Below are 19954 nucleotides of genomic sequence, written 5' to 3'. Positions count from 1 at the left end.
CCCCTCCTGCTGGGGACACCACAAAGGAGCCCAGGCCAGCTCTCACCTTACCCACAGCTGAGGGCACCCAGGCTACCAGCACAGGAGGGGGAGGTGTTCCCCACGCTGGGCAATGCAGAGGACAGGTCACAGCTGTTGTGGGTGATGTGACCCACTGAGCAGCTGTCTGGTAACCATCAACCCATGGAGAAACTCATCCCACTGACCTTCCTCCTTCCCACTCTCTGCCTGTTGTGCAAAAGCAAGAAAAAAAATCTCAGTTGGATCTCAACTGATCATTTTGAAGTTTAGCAATAGATATCAGCTATTTCATGGATTCACCTCTGCTCTGGAGATAGGCTGAAAGAGATGGGTTGGAGAAGGGAAGGGTCTGGGGAGACCTCAGAGCCCCTTGCAGGGCCTAAAGGTGCTCCAAGAGAGCTAGAGAAGGACTCTGAACAAGGACCTGGAGGGACAGGACAAGGGGGAATGGCTTCAAACTGGTAGAGGGCAGGGTTAGATGGGATATTGGGAAGGAATTCTTCCCTGAGAGGGTGGGCAGGCCCTGGCACAGGTTGGCCAGAGAAGCTGTGGCTGCCCCTGGATCCCTGGAAGTGTCCAAGGCCAGGTTGGACGGGGCTTGGAGCAACCTGGGCTGGTGGAAGGTGCAGGAGTGGGGGTGAAATGGTCTTTGAGGTCCCTTCCAACCCAAACCATTCTGGGATTCTCCTCTCCCAGGAGGGTTCACTGGAAAGCAAGAGCTGGAGACAAACCCATTCTCATGATGGGAAGTAGGACTTGGAGTGGCTTTGTGTAAGTCCATCTTGCAGAACTGTTATGTTTAGTTCAAATTCTCTTTCTTTTGTGTGTGTTCTCTGTGAATTTCCCAAACGCAGCAGGAATCTTCCAGCATGCCTGCCATGGGATGAATCTGGGCAGGTTCCCGGTCCTCAACTGCCGCTCCATGTTTATGTCCTTCACGCTGTGCTGTGACAGCGTGTCACACAATGCCTGGGACAATCTGGGTCCACACATTTATGACCATGGACCTCTGTGCTCCACAGCACAAATTTGGGGACCTATAGCTGACTGTGGACACATCACTCAGCCCTGAAATGTAGGCCACAAAGCTACTTTAGTTCTGCTTTTGCTTGTAAATCAGGAGCTTACATATGTAATTGGCCCAATGGTAAGAGCAAACAACAGCAGTGGTAGCTCAGTGCCAGCAATTATTCATGCCTATAATAAACGGCTGTAAAACTGAAAGCCAGCCTTTAGAAATCTGGCTCCTCACTGCACAAACAACAAAAACTCATTTGCAGGGCTTGGCCAGGGGAGTTTTTCATTTTGGGGGAGAGATTGAGGTGGGTGAGGATTTATTTTTTCTCTTTTCATTCTGACAAACACCACTCGTGCCTATGTTTAGGTAACGGATTATTCTGGCTCCATTTCAGCACTGGGGAATAACCCAGTGACAGGCAGGGAGGACAAGTCTGCCCTGTGTGTTCTGAGAGCAGGTCTCTGGGAGCAGGCACAGCTGATCCCATCCCTTGGCATGTGGGAACAGCCAGTTGTCTGCAGCCAGCCCTTCCTCCCTGCTCCGTGCTGAGCCAGCAGCGAGCCCCCAGCTGAGCGCCCGTCCCTGGAGATGTCACACAGCCACCGGCCCCGCTGCTCTGGGCACACCCCCCAGTGCTGCTCTGTGTGAGGGCAGAGGTGCTGAGCCATGCCTTGCACAGGTCCTGCCAATTATCATCGGCATCCTGGCTGATAAATCACTCCTCCAGGTCGAGCTGCAAACAGCAAGGCTGCCCCTCTTTGCCCTCCTCAACCAACCGTGGCCACAACGCAGCCACTCTGGGGCTCCAGGGTGAAAGGTGTATGAGATCATTCTTTCTGCTGTGCACATTTCTCACCCACTACTCCAGAGCAACCTCTATAAAACTCATCCAGCACAGTGCTGAAAATCTCTCACCAAGCAGTGAGACAACAGGTAAGAGGCAGGAACTGCTGCCCAGCAAGTTGCAGCTGGACAGGAGGAAGAACTTGTTGGCTGGGCAGTGACCCAGGCCTGAGCAGAGAGCAGACAGGGTGTGGAGTGTCCTCCCTGGGGATATTTCAGAATCATTTGGCACAATCTTGTGCCATGTGCTCTGGGAGGACCCTGCTGGAGACCCAAATGACCCACGGTGGTGCCTTCCAACCTGACCAATTCTGTGATTCCTTGGTGGGAAAGACCCCACCGGCAACACAAGCCTGCCCGTGGGGTGGTCTTCACAAGCCCAGCAGACAGCACCCTGCAGAGATTCCATCTATTTTAGTCCCTGAATTCCTGTAATAGTTAGCAGTGTTGAAAGATGTGGACACAGTGAGCAAAGGGAGTGAGGACAGAGTGACTGTCAGCTTGATGCGCTGAGAGGCACCAGACCGGTGTGGGTGACCACCAGCATCCCTTCACACAGCAAACTGACCTGTCAGCCATACCAGTGCCCCAAAAACCAGTGCCTCAAGTCTTCTCTTCAGTCCCCAAGTGAAACACATGGCAACCGATCACCAGATACTACAGAAGCCCTTCCATGCACACCTCCTCAAACACCCTTGGCCAAGGGATTCAGAGGCAGCTCTGCTGGCCTCACGTTCCTCCAGCATCATGTTGACCCTCAGTATTCACCAGGCAGGAGCAGATTTCTCCCCTTCCAGCAGCAACCTGGAGCACAACAGTAGCAGGACCTGTGACATGCTCTGGACCTCTGAGGTGGGAAGGTCTGAGGAACCGACAGAGTACCTTGACTACGAATCAACCAGTTTACGTTCTCCTCTGGCATTTCTGGTTGGTTTCCTCCTGCTTTAAGCAGTGGCAGAGCATGAATGGAAGAGCTCTGTAAGGACTGCTCTCCCTCTCTCTGCTATGGAAACCTTCCCTCTTCAGAAATTTCCCCTAACTACCAAGTTTTAGCATCTTCTGAAGGAAACCACATTCATCACAGTTCAGAAGGGACCTTTTGGCCTAATCCCCACTAGAAAAACTGCCAAAATGATCCTCCCATCACACAATTAGCGGTGACAGAGACTTTGCTATACCAGGCAATGTGGTGCTGCTATGACAACAGGAACGGGAGACTCGTTAAGGTCTCATCGAGAGGGATAACGAGCAATCACAGCTCAGAGAGAAGGCAGGAATCAATGAGAGCCGGTGATAGCAGCACAGTTTGCTGGACTGGGCCAGGTATTGGGTGAGCCCTGAAAGGTTGGCTCGGATTGTTAAGGCACGGTCGCAGTGAGTACAACTTCTGAGGACAGGCGGATTCCTGGGGAGCAGAGATGAATATTCATGAAGGAACTCAGTTTGGGAGAGGAAATGAATCAAGTGTGACAAATGCCGCCTATTAGGAAAAGAGGGTGGCGTCTATTTTTAGTGGAGTTAAGCAAACATTAAAGCTCACTCTCTAAGAACTCTAAATAATACCACTCCCTGGCTCTGCCTCCCCATCGCCAGATAAGAATTTAGCAGCACGTTCCCAGCAGCCAAAACCCTCTCGCCTCAGCAGAAATTTTCCGATTTAGCCCCCGTATGTGTTTTATAAAAATACAAGTTTTAATCTCTAATCTGCATAGGAAGATGTGACGGCTTCCACCAGAATTTATTTCTCCCCCTCTTCTCCGGCATCATAAGGCTTGGAGGAACCTTTTTAAGGCGGAAGAAAACGCTGCATTCAAATGTCCTAAAAGAGCACTCACGCGGAGCTGTAATCACTTCAGATGCACAGAATTATCAGGAGGAGAAAATTCATCTCACTTAGAATCAAGCCCCAATTTGAAGCAGAAAGGAAGAGGCTTGGTTTGCCACCGTGCCAAGCACTCAGACTTTTCACTGAAGTCAAAGAAGCTACAGCTGCTCCGAGCCATTGAAAATCATGCACAGAATCTCTAGTGAAACTTGTTTGCAGAGATGGCAGCAGGGTGATAAGGATGTTGACTATTCCGAACAGGCACACATTATTTTATATTTTTAGCCATACTTAGCCTGCCTATTATTATTATTAAGCAGAGGTGGAGTATTCACTGCCCTCTTCTCAGAAATCTGTACAAATGCCTCTCTTTTGCAGGCTCCTCTTTTCTTCTGGTGAACATCAGAGTTTCCTTCTTTTACTTTTCAGGCTTATAAATATCCAATTAAATGAGACAACAGCGAGAGAAAAGTGCCCAACAAAAATACCACCATCCTCACAAAGCTATCTGGGAGGCCTTCATCTCATCACTAGCTCCCCAGCCAAGACTTGACCAGAGAGTTTGGAGAGGTCTTTCCAGGATAGTCCTGAGAGTGAGCACTTAGAAGGCCCCTGGGCAGGGGGAGAACATGACCCAGGCACAAAGGACCCTCACAGCAAACTCTCCAGGTTCAGTCCAGGTTCTCCTGTTTCCTGCCATGCACCAAGGGCCAACCCTTCAAAGCAAATGCCCAAAGTCCTTCACCTGCAACACCACGTGGCTTCTGCCACCTCTCCTGTAGAGCTTCAAACACCTTAGAGATGGCTCACAAAGAAGCAGCTCTGAGATGAGACATGTCAGGTACTTATTGCTGATGCCAGTCTCTGGCACCAATGAGGAGGGGTGAAGGTCAAGAGCAGAGCGACACATGCAGCCTTTCCCAGAGCAGCCAGGCCCTGGGAAATCCTCTGTGACTGTGGGATCAGAGGTGGTGTCCTCTGCTGAGGTTCCCTCCCTGGCCTTTCCCTCCCACTCAAATGTGCCTATGACTCCCCCTCAGCTTTCAGGTTATGAGCTCCCCTTCCACGCAGAGAGGAAGGTGCCCACCATTAACAACCTGTGACTTGTTACTGGGGCCACTGGGGCAACCTGTATCCCCAGCACAGCACGTGTGGCTGGGACCCCCCCAGGACAAGAGCCAGCACAGGGGGCTCTCCATACATCACCTCCCTGGTGCCTGGCAGTGCCATCCATTAGGGAAGTTGGGCCAGTGTCCTTTAGAGAGCACATCCCCATCCCTCACCACACCGGCCCTCAGCAACTGTTACCATGGTTATTACATTGGAGTGCTTTTCATCAAGGAGATGCTGCAACTGCTGAATTGTCTATTGCAAGAGTTATTTAGGAATAACTAGCTGGTAAGTAGGAATAACGGGTTCAGACTGCCCACGGAAGGCAGCAATCCCAATTATTTTTGTTTTGATCCTGCCTTTCTTTTGGTCTCTGCCAGGTTCGGGTTTAAAGCGGGGGTTAGAGATAAGCAGGAGAGAAGGAACACTTCCTGAAGGGAAACACACTTGGCTCTGCCAGGAGATTAAAGGTCTCTCCTCACACAAAGCCTCTGCTTTTCAATCACCCGTAAATAGGCCCTAACAGGCACAGCAATCAACCGGTAACATATATCCTCACCTGTCGGCTCCGGGCGGGGAACGAGATATATTTCCCAGTTCCATCAAGTTAATTGTTAATCAAGATATTACGGGCACAGCCCCAGATCCGTTCCTCAGTCAAGGGGAGTAACAGATGTCCCAGGCTGTGCTGCTGCCCTGCAGGTGCCAGCCCACGGCTCTGCCGGGGGTGCCGGCGCTTCGTGGCGAGAGGCGGCCGCGTTCCAGACCCACTTTCAGCATCACAAGGTGTGTGAATAAAGCCGGCTCTGGAGGGCCTGGGCCGTTTTGTTTAGTTCTCATTTAAAGCTCTGAAGAGTGACTGGGTAATGAAGGAGCTGCTGTTCCCCCGCCGGCAGGGTCCCACAGCGCAGCCGTTAGGCTTTTAACGACATAAATGCCTTTTTCTGCTCCGTGCTGTCCCTGGCACAGGTTTTGGGTAGGGAGGTGCATACCTCAGACCCGAAGAGCAGTGCAGCTAGAGGAGAGGCACGTGGAACCCACTGAAGTCTGTGCATCCACCGGCACCAGCGTCACCTAAATCCAGCCCGTTACAGTGAAGGGGCTGCCCAAGGCACCAGGACCCTCCCCACAGAGGGATCCAAAAAAGGGGGGACAGACTTCAACTTCACTCATGGGAATGAGTCAAAGGGCAAGAAAAAATTATTAGCTTTTTCTTCCATCTTTTGGGGTGCATTGGGCCCAGTATCACCGGCTGGGCGAGGGAGGGGATTGTCCCGCTCTGCTCTGCTCTGGGGTGGCCTCACCTCAAGTCCTGGGGACAGTTTTGGGTACCACAATGTAAGAAGGGTCTAAAGCTGTTGGAGAGTGTCCAAAGGAGGGACATAAGGATGGGGAAGGGCCTGGAGGAGGCCACATGAGGAACAGCTGAGGGCACTTGGTGTGTTCAGCTGGAGAGGAGGAGGCTGAGGGGAGACCTCACCGGGGTCTGCAGCTCCATCTCTGCTCTGGGTGAGCAGGGACAGCCCCCAGGGAATGGCTGGAGCTGTGTCAGGGCAGGCTCAGGGTGGATCTCAGCAAAAGGTTCTTCCCCCAGAGGGTGGTTGGCACTGAACAGGCTCCCCAGGGCAGTGGGCACAGCCCCAAGGCTGCCAGAGCTCCAGGAGGCTTTGGACAACACTCTGAGGGACAGGGTGGGATCGCTGGGGTGTCCTGGGCAGGGATGGAGTTTTAGACTTCAATGATCCTCACGTTCCTATCAGTTGCTGCTGGGCAGACACCCTGCCAAAGCCAGCGCTGCAGCTTTGCCAAGTGCCCCCATGGCACAGCACAGCCTGGCTGCAGGTGTGAGGTGTGCTTGGCCTACACCTGCAATCAAAATATGCTGAGTGGGAAAGGACACTTGAGTTGCTACTAGGGGACTCAGAGACCCAAACTGGAGCCCCCAGCCTGGTGCCAGGGCTGCTCCCCAGGGCTCAGTTCACCTCCTTGCACTGGCAGAGCAGCACTGGCTGGCAGAGCTGCAGCCTCCAACACACTCCCACACCCCACTCAGCAACACCCACGAGGGATGGGCTGTTCTTGCAAGCAGAGTGCACTTTTGTACCAGCCAAGGCTAAAAACCAAGAAGTGAATGTGGATGATGTGACCCCAGGGAGATCACAATTCAGCCATTCTTGAAGTACTAGAAGAGACACAAGATGACTTCACCACTTCTATCTGAAATAGCTGGATTTAAAGAAATTAAGTTTTTCAGTTCATTAGTGTGTAACCTAAGAATGAAAAATGCAGTTCTAATTCCTGATCTGCTAATCCACAATCCGCTGATCTGCAATCCCCAGAGTCTCCAGTGAAAGGAAAGAAAATCCACAGCAGCTTTATAGTATTGCTCCACGATTTCCTGTCCAGGTCCTGCAGAAAGAGCCAGGAGCCTTCCTCCCTGTACAGAACACACCTCAGCAAACTTGACCATGCTAGTGGGGATCAGGGACAACAAAAATCAAACTGCACTTGTCAGAAGGAGCGAACACTGGATGTTTGGTGAGGTGCTGGGCATGTAACAGGAGTTTGCTCAGCTCCCCATAGATCTGCAGGATCACGTCATTTCCAGCAGTGCTCCAACTCATCAGGACAATTAGCAAGGTCCCAGTTATGTTCTTAACTGGGAAGTGCTGCTGTTGTACCACAGGAAGGGAGATGTGTCTGTCTGTACCTTCTTCCTGCCAATGGACCCATGGATGCCGCTCGTTGTCCAGTTTGCTCCAGAAAGACCAGTTCAACACAACCCTGCTGTCAGGGAGCAAGAACACACACCTGCCAAGCACTCCCAGAGCCGTGGGCCCCCTGGTCATACCTAAAACCAAACTTAAACTTTCTACACCAAATGCTTCCTTAAATTATTTTAGACCCCTCGTCCCTATTCAGTAGCCAAGGGAGAGGCACCCACAGCCCTCTCTTTGGCAAGTGTGCCCCATGTCAACACAATCTACACACAGAGGCAAGATCAGAAGTGAGTGCTGGGTGGGAAATTGGGCACCTCCTGGTACTGCCATCACTGCCCTCACCCCTCTCCTTTGTACCCTCTCCAAGATGTGCTGACATAGCTCCATAACTTGGCAAAGCATCTTTGCCTCCACTTGCTTCATCTCCCCAACTCTAGAGCTGCTCAGGGTTTGCTGACCATGAAAGCCCAGTCGTGGTCTGAGCTGTAAATCCAGTTGGCACAGGAAGGACTTGCTCCCAAAACATAATGGAGAACTCTCCTTTCAGCAACACCTTTTCTTTCTCCTTTCCAGCAGAAATGCTGTAAATGTCTGTGGCTACAGACCCCAGGAACACCCACTATTGCTGAAGCCAGTGCAGATGCCTGGTATTTCTGCACTACTGCCTTCCCTCTCACAGCCAGGATGGGAAATGCCAGCCCTGAGGAAATAGCACAGGTCACATGTGGAGCAGAAACTCAGAGCAGAGCCCAAACTCGTGGCCCCCTACACCCCTTCCACACCTCCACATTCCCACTCCCAAGTTTTTTGGAGCGTTCCCCTCCTCCCAGCTCAGCTCTCCCGGCACAGGGACACAAGAGCCATCATGCACAGCTGTGGGAAGCTCGAGGCAGAAATAGCAGCTCATCACCCACGCACGTCATCACACGCAAGGGCCCCGACACACCCTTCTCTCCCTGACACACCCCTCTGTCCCCTCTGTCCCACACACCGCCCTCAACACCCCCTGGCCACCCCTGCCCTCCTCCAGACACAGGTCCCACCCAGAGGGGACAACCTGGGGCTGGCTCTACCAGGGGACATCTGTATTTGTCCTCAGCCTGTGCTTGTGGAGGTTCAGCTGAATTGCTCCCCAGGTGCTGACAGGGTAGGACCCTGCCCTGACTCCACTGCACTCTCGAAGGTTTCAATTAATCATAAAGCCAATTCCATTTTGGGCTCCATCTGTCTTTATTCCTTCAGGGACTAATAAATGCCTCACCGTGTGTTTTCACACAGTAGCTGAACTGAAATTAAGACAGGTTTTAATATAAAATGCCTCGGAAGAAAATGCATTTTTTTTAAAGAAATCTTAGAGTTGTTACTGTTCTCAGCTTGGAAAAAGACCTTGTTAAATAAAAGCAGTGGGGTATTAATTTGGAAAACAACTCAGGTGAGTTCCTGCTCGTTTCAAGACACGTAAACAAACTAAAATCGTTTTTAGGGCCTTTTATGACAGAGCATGTGAGGAAACGTGACACTAAGGAGAGGAGGAACATGCAGAGGAGATCAGACACGCTCCTGTGTGCAGCCACCCTGCTGCACCAGGCATGGACCAGAATCCAGAAACCCTCTTCAACCCTCCCTGTTGCACTGACAGGAATAGATGAAACCCAAGCAGCCTTGTGGTTCATTGTGTGTGGCAGGTTTGAGCTGCTCAGGGATTAGGGAAACCTCATTTACACGTCACCCTCCCGCTCCCACCTGGGCTTTGTGCTCCTGCAATCCAGCACAGGGGCTTTCCCACCAGCCAGGCCTGCATGTCTGCTTTAATAAGGCAATTCCTATGTGGATCTGGTGGTTTATACAAAGCAACAGCCCTAATTATTGATCTCTGCAGATGCATTCAAGGATTAATGGCCTGCCCCTCGCAGGGTTGTGCCCATCATTCCTGGCTGTCAGGGCAGCACCAACGTGTTCCTCACTCCTCACCCACACAGAAGTGTGTCCCACATGGGACTTCCACAAGACTGATGCAGGCAGGGATGCCCAAAGCACAGGTCAGCTCCAGGATGACTAAGAGAAGGGCACAGGTACAGCTGGGCACCAGTAGAGAATGCCAGAGGGAGTGATGGGTGTGGAGATGAATGTCCCTGTGACAGGACACTCACCATGACCCACGGACCACCTGAGCTGCAGCCACACCGCCTGACTGTGGGAAGAGCCCTTCCTCTGTCCCATCCTCTACCTTCAGGGCATTCAGAAACAAAGAGGAGAACCAGTCTGGGAAGGATGGTTGCAAGAAATTATACAATGTGCTCCACGTTAAATTCACAAGAGACGCTCGTGCCACGTGCTGGAGGGGCACTTCTGATGGAAGCAAAGATACAGTCCTTTGGTGGCTGCAGTACAAGGACAAGTGACATACATCCATTGATGCTCTGAGCAGCAAATCAGTTTTCAGATCTACTCAGGGCTCATGTAGTGGCATCAAGGGGCCAGGACTCAGTGGGAGGCAGCTGTGATAGCGTTGCTCCAGCTATGTGGTGACTCCAAGCTGTCCCACGGGGAGGGGGCTGCCCACCAACCCAGCAACCTGGGGATGCTGGGTGGCCACAGACAGCTGCCCTGAGCAGCTCAGGCCTCAGAGGGCAGCAGAGCTTCTCAGGCAGCCAAGCCAGTGAGTCAGCCCCTCCCAAAACATGCCAGGCAGCTCTGAGGGCCTCTGATGGACATCTCCTTTCAGGCAGAAACAAGATCATCTAAAATAAAGGGAGAACAAAACCCAGCTCACAAGAAGACACAGAATGTCAGCACTTCAGGGAAGAGCAAGTAGTAACAGCGCTGATGAGTTTCTTCAGATATAATTTCCAGTAACATGTTGTTTTCTCTCATCATCCCATTCAAACACCTGGAGAGCCTCGAAGGGGTGAGGCTGGCAGCAATCCGATGGAAGGCCTGAGGAACTGTCTTCGTGGATGAACAATCACCTGTTTCAATGAATCTTTAAGCACATGAAGAGACAGATAAGAAAAATCTTACCAAAGCACTGCATCAAGAGAACAGGCAGGGTGGAAGGTGACAACCTGGAAACAAGGTCTCTTGCTGGGACTTGATCCCTCTTCAGTCAGGACAGCCAAGGGCCATCCTTCGATGCCAGGGAAACCTGCATTATTTTGCCTCCTATGAAAGCTCTGTGACCAGCAGCTCTGCCAGCCTCTCCTCAGCACAAGGGGAAGAGTGGAGGGGCAAATATGGCTAAATCCAGAAGACAGCCCACAAAAGGTAAGGGCAGCCCCCCAACAGCCCTCCAAAAGCCCATTTCTGCCACTGCCACTCAGCCCCAAGCCTGGCTTTGCATTCTGGCTGCGTGCAGCCTGTCAGCAATTACATCCAACAAAAGCCCCAATCAGGAAGGGGCAGGAGGGTGCACACAGCAGGACCCACAGAGGAGGAGATGGGATCTGCATCCTCCCATGGGAACTCAGACAATAGCTGTAATGGCTGGGTCAGTGCTGTCCATCCCAAACCCTCTGGGAGCAGGTTTGTCACCGAGGATCCTGCATTTCCTGCCCTCATTGTTCATCTCCCATTCTTTGCCTCCTCGTTCTATTCAATGCACTTTCTCTACCTCCCTTCTGAAACACACAACAATGGGCTGCCACAGCCTCCTGCACACCCTGATTAAAGAGCACAAGCAGATGCCTCCTCTTTGGGGAGCATTTTTGCACCTCTTGCTTGGAGGGAAAGCGGAGAACACACAACATGTGAAAGTCACAACAGGTCAGGAAAATAATACGGGTGGTTAGGGAGGGAAACCTTTGAAGTTTGTGAAGCCATTAGCTGAGTGCACAGGCTGTAGTAAAGAGGACAAACAGAGAACACAGAATCATTTGGGTTGGAAAAGACATCTAAGATCATCAGGTCCAACCGTTAATCTCACACCACCGTGTTCACTTCTTAACCAGGTCCCTCAGTGCCACATCTGCACATCTTCTAAATCCCTTCAGGGTTGTTCTGGTGCTTGACAACCCTTACAGTGAAGAAACTTTCCCTAATATCCAATCTAAACCTCCCCTGGTGCAACTGGGGGCCGTTTCCTCTTGCCCTGCTGTTTGTTCCCTGGGTGCAGAGCCCAACTCCCACCTGGCTCTACCCTCCTGTCAGGGAGTTGGAGAGCAAGAAGGATGAATAAATAGTGGTTGAAGAGACAGAGGAATACATGTTGTGTCCTGCTGTGGAACCAGGTCTGCACTGAGAAACAGCAAGTTTGGGCTGGTTTTTTGTGGCAGAAAGTGATTAAGTAACCAGCCTGACTGTGTATTTTAAATGGAAACCACCACAATAACTCAAGGCTTCAGCACAGAGCATTTACTAAACACGAAGAGACAGAGATAACATGTTTTATATAATGCATGGCCTGGCTGTGATGGGTTCTTCCTGCAGGTTGTGTCACCACCCTCCCTGCTAAGGAGAAGCTGCTGCCGAGCTCTGCCGGAGCAGCTTCCCAGGCTCCCGATCCCTGCCATGGCCCCAGGCAGCACCAGCAGGTCTGGGGGCTGTGTCTTCAGGGAAGGGCACCACACACAGCTCTTAGGACAGCAGGAGCCACCTGCACTGCTGAGGCTGAGCCCTGGGATAACTGGGAGAACCCAGTGGACCTCAGTGCTGGGGGAGCCTGGGCAGGTCTGCTCCCAGCCCAGGACTCCCCCTTCAGCCATCTGCATCCTCGCTGCTCAACCTCCCTGCCCTCCTCTCTCCCACCACCTGCCCAACCCTGACCCCCTGGATGAGGTAACTCACTCCAGAATTCCCACCCTTTAAAGAAAGAACAACATCCTTGGACTAGAATCAGTCTCACAGAGTGAGGCCAAGATGCTCATTCCACCTTGTCAACTCTCCAGCAGTTGCAGGCACCTGAGGAAAACACAGCTGGCACAGGAAAACACACCTGACCCCACACAGCTGCACCTGCTGCTTCCAGACATCACACTTCCCCAGCATTTCCACTCCCCAAAAGCCCAGGGGTAAAGTTTGGATTCCAGACTTTTCTCTCCCAGTCTTCCAGAGAGCGCAAGGATGGCAGTTTACTCTTTAATTGTTAATTACCCTTCCTTGTTAGATTTCAGAGACTGAAGAATGTTTAGGGATTTATCCTTCTGTGTAATTAAGCACAATGATGAAGCACCCGTTTGTACCACACTGCAGTTTTTGTTGAGGTTATTCATAATGGGGGAAGGCTAAATAGGTTGAGTTCATTATCGTTACAGCAAAAAAATGGAGGTGACCCAATCAAATTAATTTGAAATTAAGTGCAGTGAGGCTGATAACTCCACACAAGTCAGGAGTTCAAATAAAAATAGAAGAGACAACCTACAAAGCAAGAAATTATAAGCAGGCAAGGAGTGAAGCTGGAATTGCTGCAACTGGGACATGGCAAACTCATGGTGTGGGCAAACAGGGACACTGAAAAAATCAGGGAAAATTGATAAAGAGATGGGCAAAAACTGCAGGATGTAAACGGGACGCTGGAGGAGGAAGGGACGAAGATGGATTTGAAATAAATGGGTAGGGACAGTGCTTGTTAAGCTAACTAGATTTATTTCTCTGCCCAGAAATTCTTATGTCCTTACAAGACAGCATCGAAGCAAGGTCTTTAATTTTACTTTTCCTGGGTTTATTGCTTGGGCCCTAATGTTATTTAACAGCAGTGAGTGCCAACCAGTTTCATTGCACAGCTGGACCTGGCTCAAAACCGTTAAATCTGGGGGAAGCTCTTTCCTCTTGACAGACACAGCCTGAGGCAGCTGGTGCTTCTCCAACAGAGCATGGAAGTTGTGCACCCTGGGAGAATGGACACCACCAAGGTACTGATGGACAGGGCAAGGGGACAGCATTCCCTCATCCTTTTTCCCTAAGAAAAGAAGAGGGGAAAGCAGAAGCAAAACCAGCTGGACCCCACAATGTGAGCAACGCTGGGACACCAGCACTGTGCAGGAGGCACCGGAGCCCACCACATGGGGAGCCTCTTTGAGGCTTCTCTCGAGAAGCAGATACATGGTTTGTGCCTCTCCTTCCTTTACCTAAGTGGTGCAAGCTCTCAACGAACCTCAGAGTGGGTAACACAAATAATGGTGATTGGATGCTCAGGATGCACAGGGACATTGTTTAAGGGGTTTACTCTTCTGGGAAATGGTTAACACAATCCATCTCTAGACAACTCTTGAGTGCTGCTGCACGATGATGCTTGAGCTGTCACCTCGAATGAGTTTACCCCCGAGCCTTCACCAAGTCCTGTTTGAGCTCTCAGGGTCAAAGGGACCAGCAAGACCCCAGCACTGCTGGGCTTGTGGGCAGAGGTTGTGCTGGGACTGCCCTGTGCCCTAGGACATAGGGCAAACACCAGCTTGGACCATCAGAGTGACATCCTGTCCCAGCCACCCCATCAGAACAGCACAGGGGGTTTAAAGGACTGCCCCAAACACCACGTGTCTCTCACTGCAGCTGCACTGGGGGTTTTCCTCTCAGCTCTCCACTTGGGCCAGGCCAAAATCTCACCTTCTGCCCTCCCCCAATGAAATACAAACTGCTTCCCTTTGCCTTGAAGGTTCCACAGTGTAACTTTTCTCCATCCTCACCTCCAACTCACCCCTAAGTGCACGGGGAGCACTTGGGATAAAGCTTCAAGAATGCATTCGACATAAATTATTATTCCCCTTCTAAACGGATTACAAAAATCCTTTTATTACAAAATACTAAAATGTTCAAATTATTGGTGTGGAAAAACGTTTCCTGAAGGTAAAGTTTTTAAAAATGGAGGTTTTAATCACAAGCATAATCCTTTCTGGCTCACATTTCCAGTCTTGTGAAACGTGGAGATACAGACTGTGCAGAGGCCTGGCTGTGCCACGAACAAAGGAAGATGCTGCCTGTAAATAGCTCAGAGGACATCAGAAGACACTTCTCTCATCAGCAATCTTTTTTAGCTTAATATAGCTCCTCTTTGCATAAAACATTGGCATTTTTGTAATGTTTGGACCCAATGGTGCGAATGCTGATTGTCATCTGTAGATACTGGAGTGTACCTTCAAAATATGCAAGAACATTTTACAGACAGTAGTTTCACTTGCCTCCAAAATGCTGTATCTTAATATTTTATACTTATATATATTTAAATGTTAGTGCCACAAGATAAATGCTAACATGCTTTTATGCTAATGCAATCACTGGAAATCCAGATAATGTTGTGTATTGGCATATACTGTTAGTGAATTATGGATACCTAAATGTACAACCCCACATGCCTAGCAATTATTTTTGTTAGTGCATTTAACTTTTATTTGCAATCAGAGCACTTGAGGATTGTTAAAATGAAGTTTACTTTTGCAAACTGCAGAACAGAAAACATTTTTGTTAAAGGTTTAAAAACAGTAAGACTGTGATGAGGTTTTAGAGTTGCAATAAGGGCACTGCTCAGAGAACTCCACCAGATGGAACGATGTTTGATTTGGTCACAGACTCAGCAATTAAAACCCAAATGCCTGAAGTGAAGGACGTGTAAGAGAAACAAGAGGTAAAACCTTGATTTCTTCCCTCTCAGGTCACCGTCTCCCGTGGCAGAGGCTCAGAGAGGCAGGTGGATGCTGGGAGGACAGACCCCGGCAGCTGGACCCCAGGACCCTGTGCCCTGAGGCCCAAATCACACTGTGCTGCAGCTGCTTTTCAAGTCTGGTTTAAGCCAAATAAATAGGAACAATATCAGGAAGGAGAAATCCTGAGCTGGCCCTGGTGTGCCTTTTCCTCCTCCTCCTCCTCCTGCCTTTGCTGATCCAAGTCTTGGCCAGCCACCTGGCCTGTTGGCTTAAGATGCTGATCCTCTGGAAAACCCTTTTATCCCAAATGGGCTTTCAGCACATCCAGACCTGTGAGCCAGGTCCTGGCAGGACTGTGTGCAGGCCAGACCTGGGTGCTGCAGCTCATTGCTCCATCCCTTACCTGCTTCACTACCTGCTCAGAGCTAAGGACATTGCAAATGTGGAGAAGACCAGGATATTTTAAGAACTGAAAAGTTCTGGATGTGGCCCAAGTACGTCTGAGATCACTCTGTGTCCAGTGCTTTCCTCCTGGTTAAACACTTGCCTGTAGCCAAACTCCCTCCTCCAGCCTGGGCTGTGCCAGCAGTTACTCCCTCCCATGCCAGGCTGTGGAGCTGCTCTCATCAGGCCATGATTTTCCTCCGGGGACGTTTGCCTGGCTTGGAACCGCTGGCCTGAGCCAGCCTGGCTGAAGAGCCCCTGGAGGTGGCCACAGACCCATCTGAGGAGCAGCAGAGCATCACCTCTGGCCCAGGCACAGCTCAGTGTCCAGAGAAGGATCTGACACCATCCCCAGGCACACAAGAACAGAGCAGATCATGTCCCTACAGCCCAGTGAACTGTGACACCTCTGGGAATTTACTGGAAAGTCCTACCACCCAACCAAGGCTCCTGGGAACAGCCATGTGTGAAAGAAAGGAACAACAAGCCCTCAGAAAAACGCAGGACATCAGGAAACGCTTCATGTGAAGTACCTGAAATGCCCCTGACAGTTTAACTAGAGCATGGAGTAAGCTGAGAAAATGTAAGAACAAATGAATTAAGCAGAGAGCACACAGCAGACAAGTTGGCATGCAGGTGCCTATCGAGAAAGCTTAAGCACAGCAAGGGGAAAAAAAAGCAAACCCAAACCCAGGCATAATATTCTTTATATTTTGGAACAGAGCTCTCAGATAATGTATCATCCAAACCACTCAAAATCACCATCTGCCAGAATGTCCTTCAAAGAAGAAAGGTCTAAAAGTTTCTGAAGCAGCAGTTGAGTCATATCAGATGAGAGGTTGTTTCTGTCCAAGGAAAGGCCTTTGCACTTGAGTGAGGAATGCTACACAAAAGCATGACTCTCACAGCCACTGCTACATGTCCTATAATGTGACAATGACTTTGTTGAGTCTTGACCATGACATGTCAGCTACATCTGGAAAGAAGCTCTTTAACAGCCCCTGTTATTTCACAAGTTACCTGCAAAGATTTCCAGATCCTCTCCATGATCTTGGCTGTATGAAACAAGTAATTAAGAGTCTACATGTAACTAAAGACCCTGAGGTAACCATTCCAGTATTGTTTCCAACATTAAGATACACCAGAATATGAAGAGCAGGTCTGTGTTTCTGATGTGAAAGAGCATATCTTACAGTGATCAATGAGTCAGGCTCTGCTTCAGGCCAGAAGCTGAATCCCTTCCTGGTGTAAATCTGGGTACCTGCTCCTGTCCACGAGGCCACATTACCTCACACACACTGAGGGCCAACTGCATCATGCACAAGAGTGCTAAAGAAATGTGTGCCTGTGTATTAGACGAAGCAGTAAATAATTTATGATGTTGGAGAAGGCGATTATATTTTCTAGTGTGGAAATATGCAGATAAAATGGTTCTGACTTTCAGTCTTCACTCCGCACTTCTGATCCTGGAGTCTGGGACAGTCCAATGCATTTCTAAAGCCTCTGCACCTCTCAACTCACACCCCACAAAGCCCCAAACCCCATAAAACAAAAAGGGCACTCAGCAAATGGAGCCCACATGGCTCCACCTGCAGCACTACATGTGATGCCCCAGCACGAGGCAGACTGGGCTCCTTCCCCTGAACCTCCAATATCCTGCAGGCCAGTCAGCTCCTGATTCAGCCTGCTGACCCTGTTCCCCTTTGGTGTCAGAGGCATCGTGTGTGGGGCTAAAACCCCCTCCAAAGATTATGGCAGTTCTATACTTCTGAAACCAGCATCTTGCTATCCTAAAGCAGCCCAGGAGAAAAGAAAAGGAGGGAGAAAGGGGGCACTTGTAACTGCACCCTCCTTCAGATCTTCCCCAAGAGAGGGCTGTCAAGGGGAGAGGAGGGAGGTAGAATTACCCCCCACCCTGAGACTTTGTACAAACAAAGAGCCAGGGAAATCAAGAAACAACCAGATCACTTCTGGGTAAGTCTAACGAGCTGGATGAGGATGGACTGAGGAGAAAAGCAGGGTAAGGGGTGAGGCAAGGAAAGGGCCTAGGCAGGGGAGATAACAGTTTTGGGGGATAAGACAATGTGTGTGTCACGTGCCAAGGGAAGCTTAGAATTTCTGCTCCCAGAAATAAATCAAGAGAGACAAAGAGGGGCACAGAGCCCACCGGGTCTCCCAAGCTGTGCCCCTCCCAGCCGAGGGGCCGGGGCTCACCTGGACAGGGCGGCTCCCAGGACGAAGGCAGCGTGTTCCTTCAGCGCCGCCTCGCTGCTGTTCAGCCCGTCAATCACCAGCCGGAGCCCTCCCAGGGACAGGAAATCCTTGGCATTGTCCACCTGGGAGAGAGCAGGTCCCCATCAGCACGAACCCCACCTCACCCCAGAGATCACAGCATCCCGTCCCTCCTGCTCCAACCAGCACAGTTTTAAAAGCAATTAAGAATTGGGAGGGAGTGGCTGTGGCTGAATTCCCTCCAATCCTGCCCTGGAGCATCGATGCCGTGGCTGCACAGGCTGCAGAGTGTGCTGATGGGTGGCTTTGCCACATGCAGAAGGCATTGCTGGAAACTCAAATACTTTGATTATAGCTACCAAAACTGTTCTTGACATGAATTCTGGTAACTCAGGTTAAATATTTGGTACATCTGATGATGACAGAAAGCTCCAGCTCTTTGCTCTCTCACCTGAGCAGGCCTTCCCTGGGAACCCAGGGAACTGCATGTTTTGCAAATGCAATTAATTAATTGATGCTGCAATTGTAGATCCTGGAATCAGGGATTTTTTAGGAGCCTGTCAGCACCAACAGTACATGCTGTGCTGCTTGGAGTGAGGAGAATGGGCAGTTCTGGGAATTTTCCATGAGTACCTTCAACAACTTCATGTGGACAAGGAAAGATAAAGCCAGTCCCTGCTTGGAGGAGCCAGCCAGGAACTTCCCCTCAGGGCAGCCCAAGAAATTATTTTTCTAAAACAAAAAATGTTGGACTAACTGCCAGTAAGGAAGGAGTTTACACATTGGTGGGGATTCATCAGCCTTTGACTCTAACCAGATCTGGGGCTAACCAGGCACAGTCCCAGTGGGCATCTGCTCTTGGAGAGGAGATCAGAAAAGGCTCTGAGGGCTTGCAAACAAAATTTAGAGAAACAGCACAAAGTGCTTCAAGTACAAAATTCAGTCCAAAGTCAAATCAATGCATTTTGGTATTCAAGGTGGTTGGTTCTTTTTACAGTTTAAAAGGGGATCTGATGAACACTCAGAACTGCCTGTGCAAAAATTCAGGGTTCAAAATTCGACATTTCTTCTGCCTGAAAGACAGGGAGACAGCAGCAATCGTTGGTGGATGGAAATAGAATATAAAAATGAGTTATCAGCCAGGCAAAGCGACCCCCTGATGGGGTGGGACAGGACAAATGCCACAAGGCTTGCAGGGTATGTCAGGCTCCAGCTGGAACACTCTCCTGGTCAACCATGACTTCATGCTCACTGTTACATTTATCCAACCATGTACCTTCACCAAAATTGGCCATAAGTCAGGTATTTTAGGTACCCAAGAGAAGGAAGAAGCTTTATGTTGTTACCAACCAAAGCAGGACCTGGGGAGCTCCAGCTCATCTCTGCTCCCCAACGGGACAATACCCACCACTTGCTGTTCCTCTGCAAAGCTGGGCTCTGCAGGTCTGCTGGGGCTGGTTCAGGATTTGCAGCAGCTTTTGTATCCTTTCAGATCCTATTCTTTTAACTGTCCCTATAAACCAGGCCTGCCAGAACTCTCACTTTTCTGCAGACCCACCTTTGTCTACAAAGAAGTCTATGCAGCAACCTAATTTCAGCTGTCAGTGGGTCCTTTTATCGCTCAGCCTCTGTAAAAGCTTTTTTAATGCTGGAATAGGACGTTGACTTCTGCACAATGGACAGGCAGGATCTGCACACCGCATCAGGTGTGGTAAAACCAACCCCCCCTGCAAGCTCACCAGCACAGTCCTTCAGACCGGCTCCAGCGTCAGTGAGACACCTCAGCTGCAGAATATAAATTGTGCTGTGGAGCTTATTTTGAAGATGTGTTTATCTTTTTTAACTGGAGCCTGTTGTGAGAGCTCCTTCCCTCAGCCACCGTTTTAAAACCAACAAAATCCCCAAACTTAACAACTTGAAGGCATTAACCTCTCTGGGGAGCGGCAGATGCTGTGAGGCAGCAGCTCGTGCCTCGCTTCAGTCCACGGAAATCGGCACAGAAGGAAAACCAAAGATCAAAAGAGCTCCTGAGTAAAGTACACAGGCAAAGTGGGAGAGGAAAGGGATGGGAGAAGAGCAAATATGACAGCAGTTATTCAGGGAGCAGCTTTGAATCGGAGGAGAAAGAAAATAGGGAAGGAAGGTGAGAGTGAAAACGTTAGGAAACAAG

The 19954-nt window shown here is 50.2% G+C and overlaps 1 protein-coding gene across 3 annotated transcripts in view; it reads right to left on the bottom strand.

Annotated features, from left to right (window-relative positions):
- Positions 1–19954, bottom strand: part of SIL1 (SIL1 nucleotide exchange factor) — a 96284-nt gene that overhangs the window by 17568 nt on the left and 58762 nt on the right. For all 3 annotated transcript variants that reach the window (XM_027899975.1, XM_027899977.1, XM_027899976.1), the window contains exon 7: positions 17767–17888. In XM_027899975.1, coding sequence (XP_027755776.1) covers positions 17767–17888 — 122 coding nt within the window. The remainder of the gene's footprint in view (positions 1–17766; positions 17889–19954) is intronic.

The sequence above is a fragment of the Empidonax traillii genome, unplaced genomic scaffold, assembly GCF_003031625.1.
Source record: "Empidonax traillii isolate 1590-97213 ecotype Southwest subspecies unplaced genomic scaffold, ASM303162v1 scaffold697:size334835, whole genome shotgun sequence".
NCBI lineage: Eukaryota > Metazoa > Chordata > Aves > Passeriformes > Tyrannidae > Empidonax > Empidonax traillii.
Note: the sequence above shows the minus strand (reverse complement) of the source record. Positions and strands in the feature narration are given on the sequence as shown.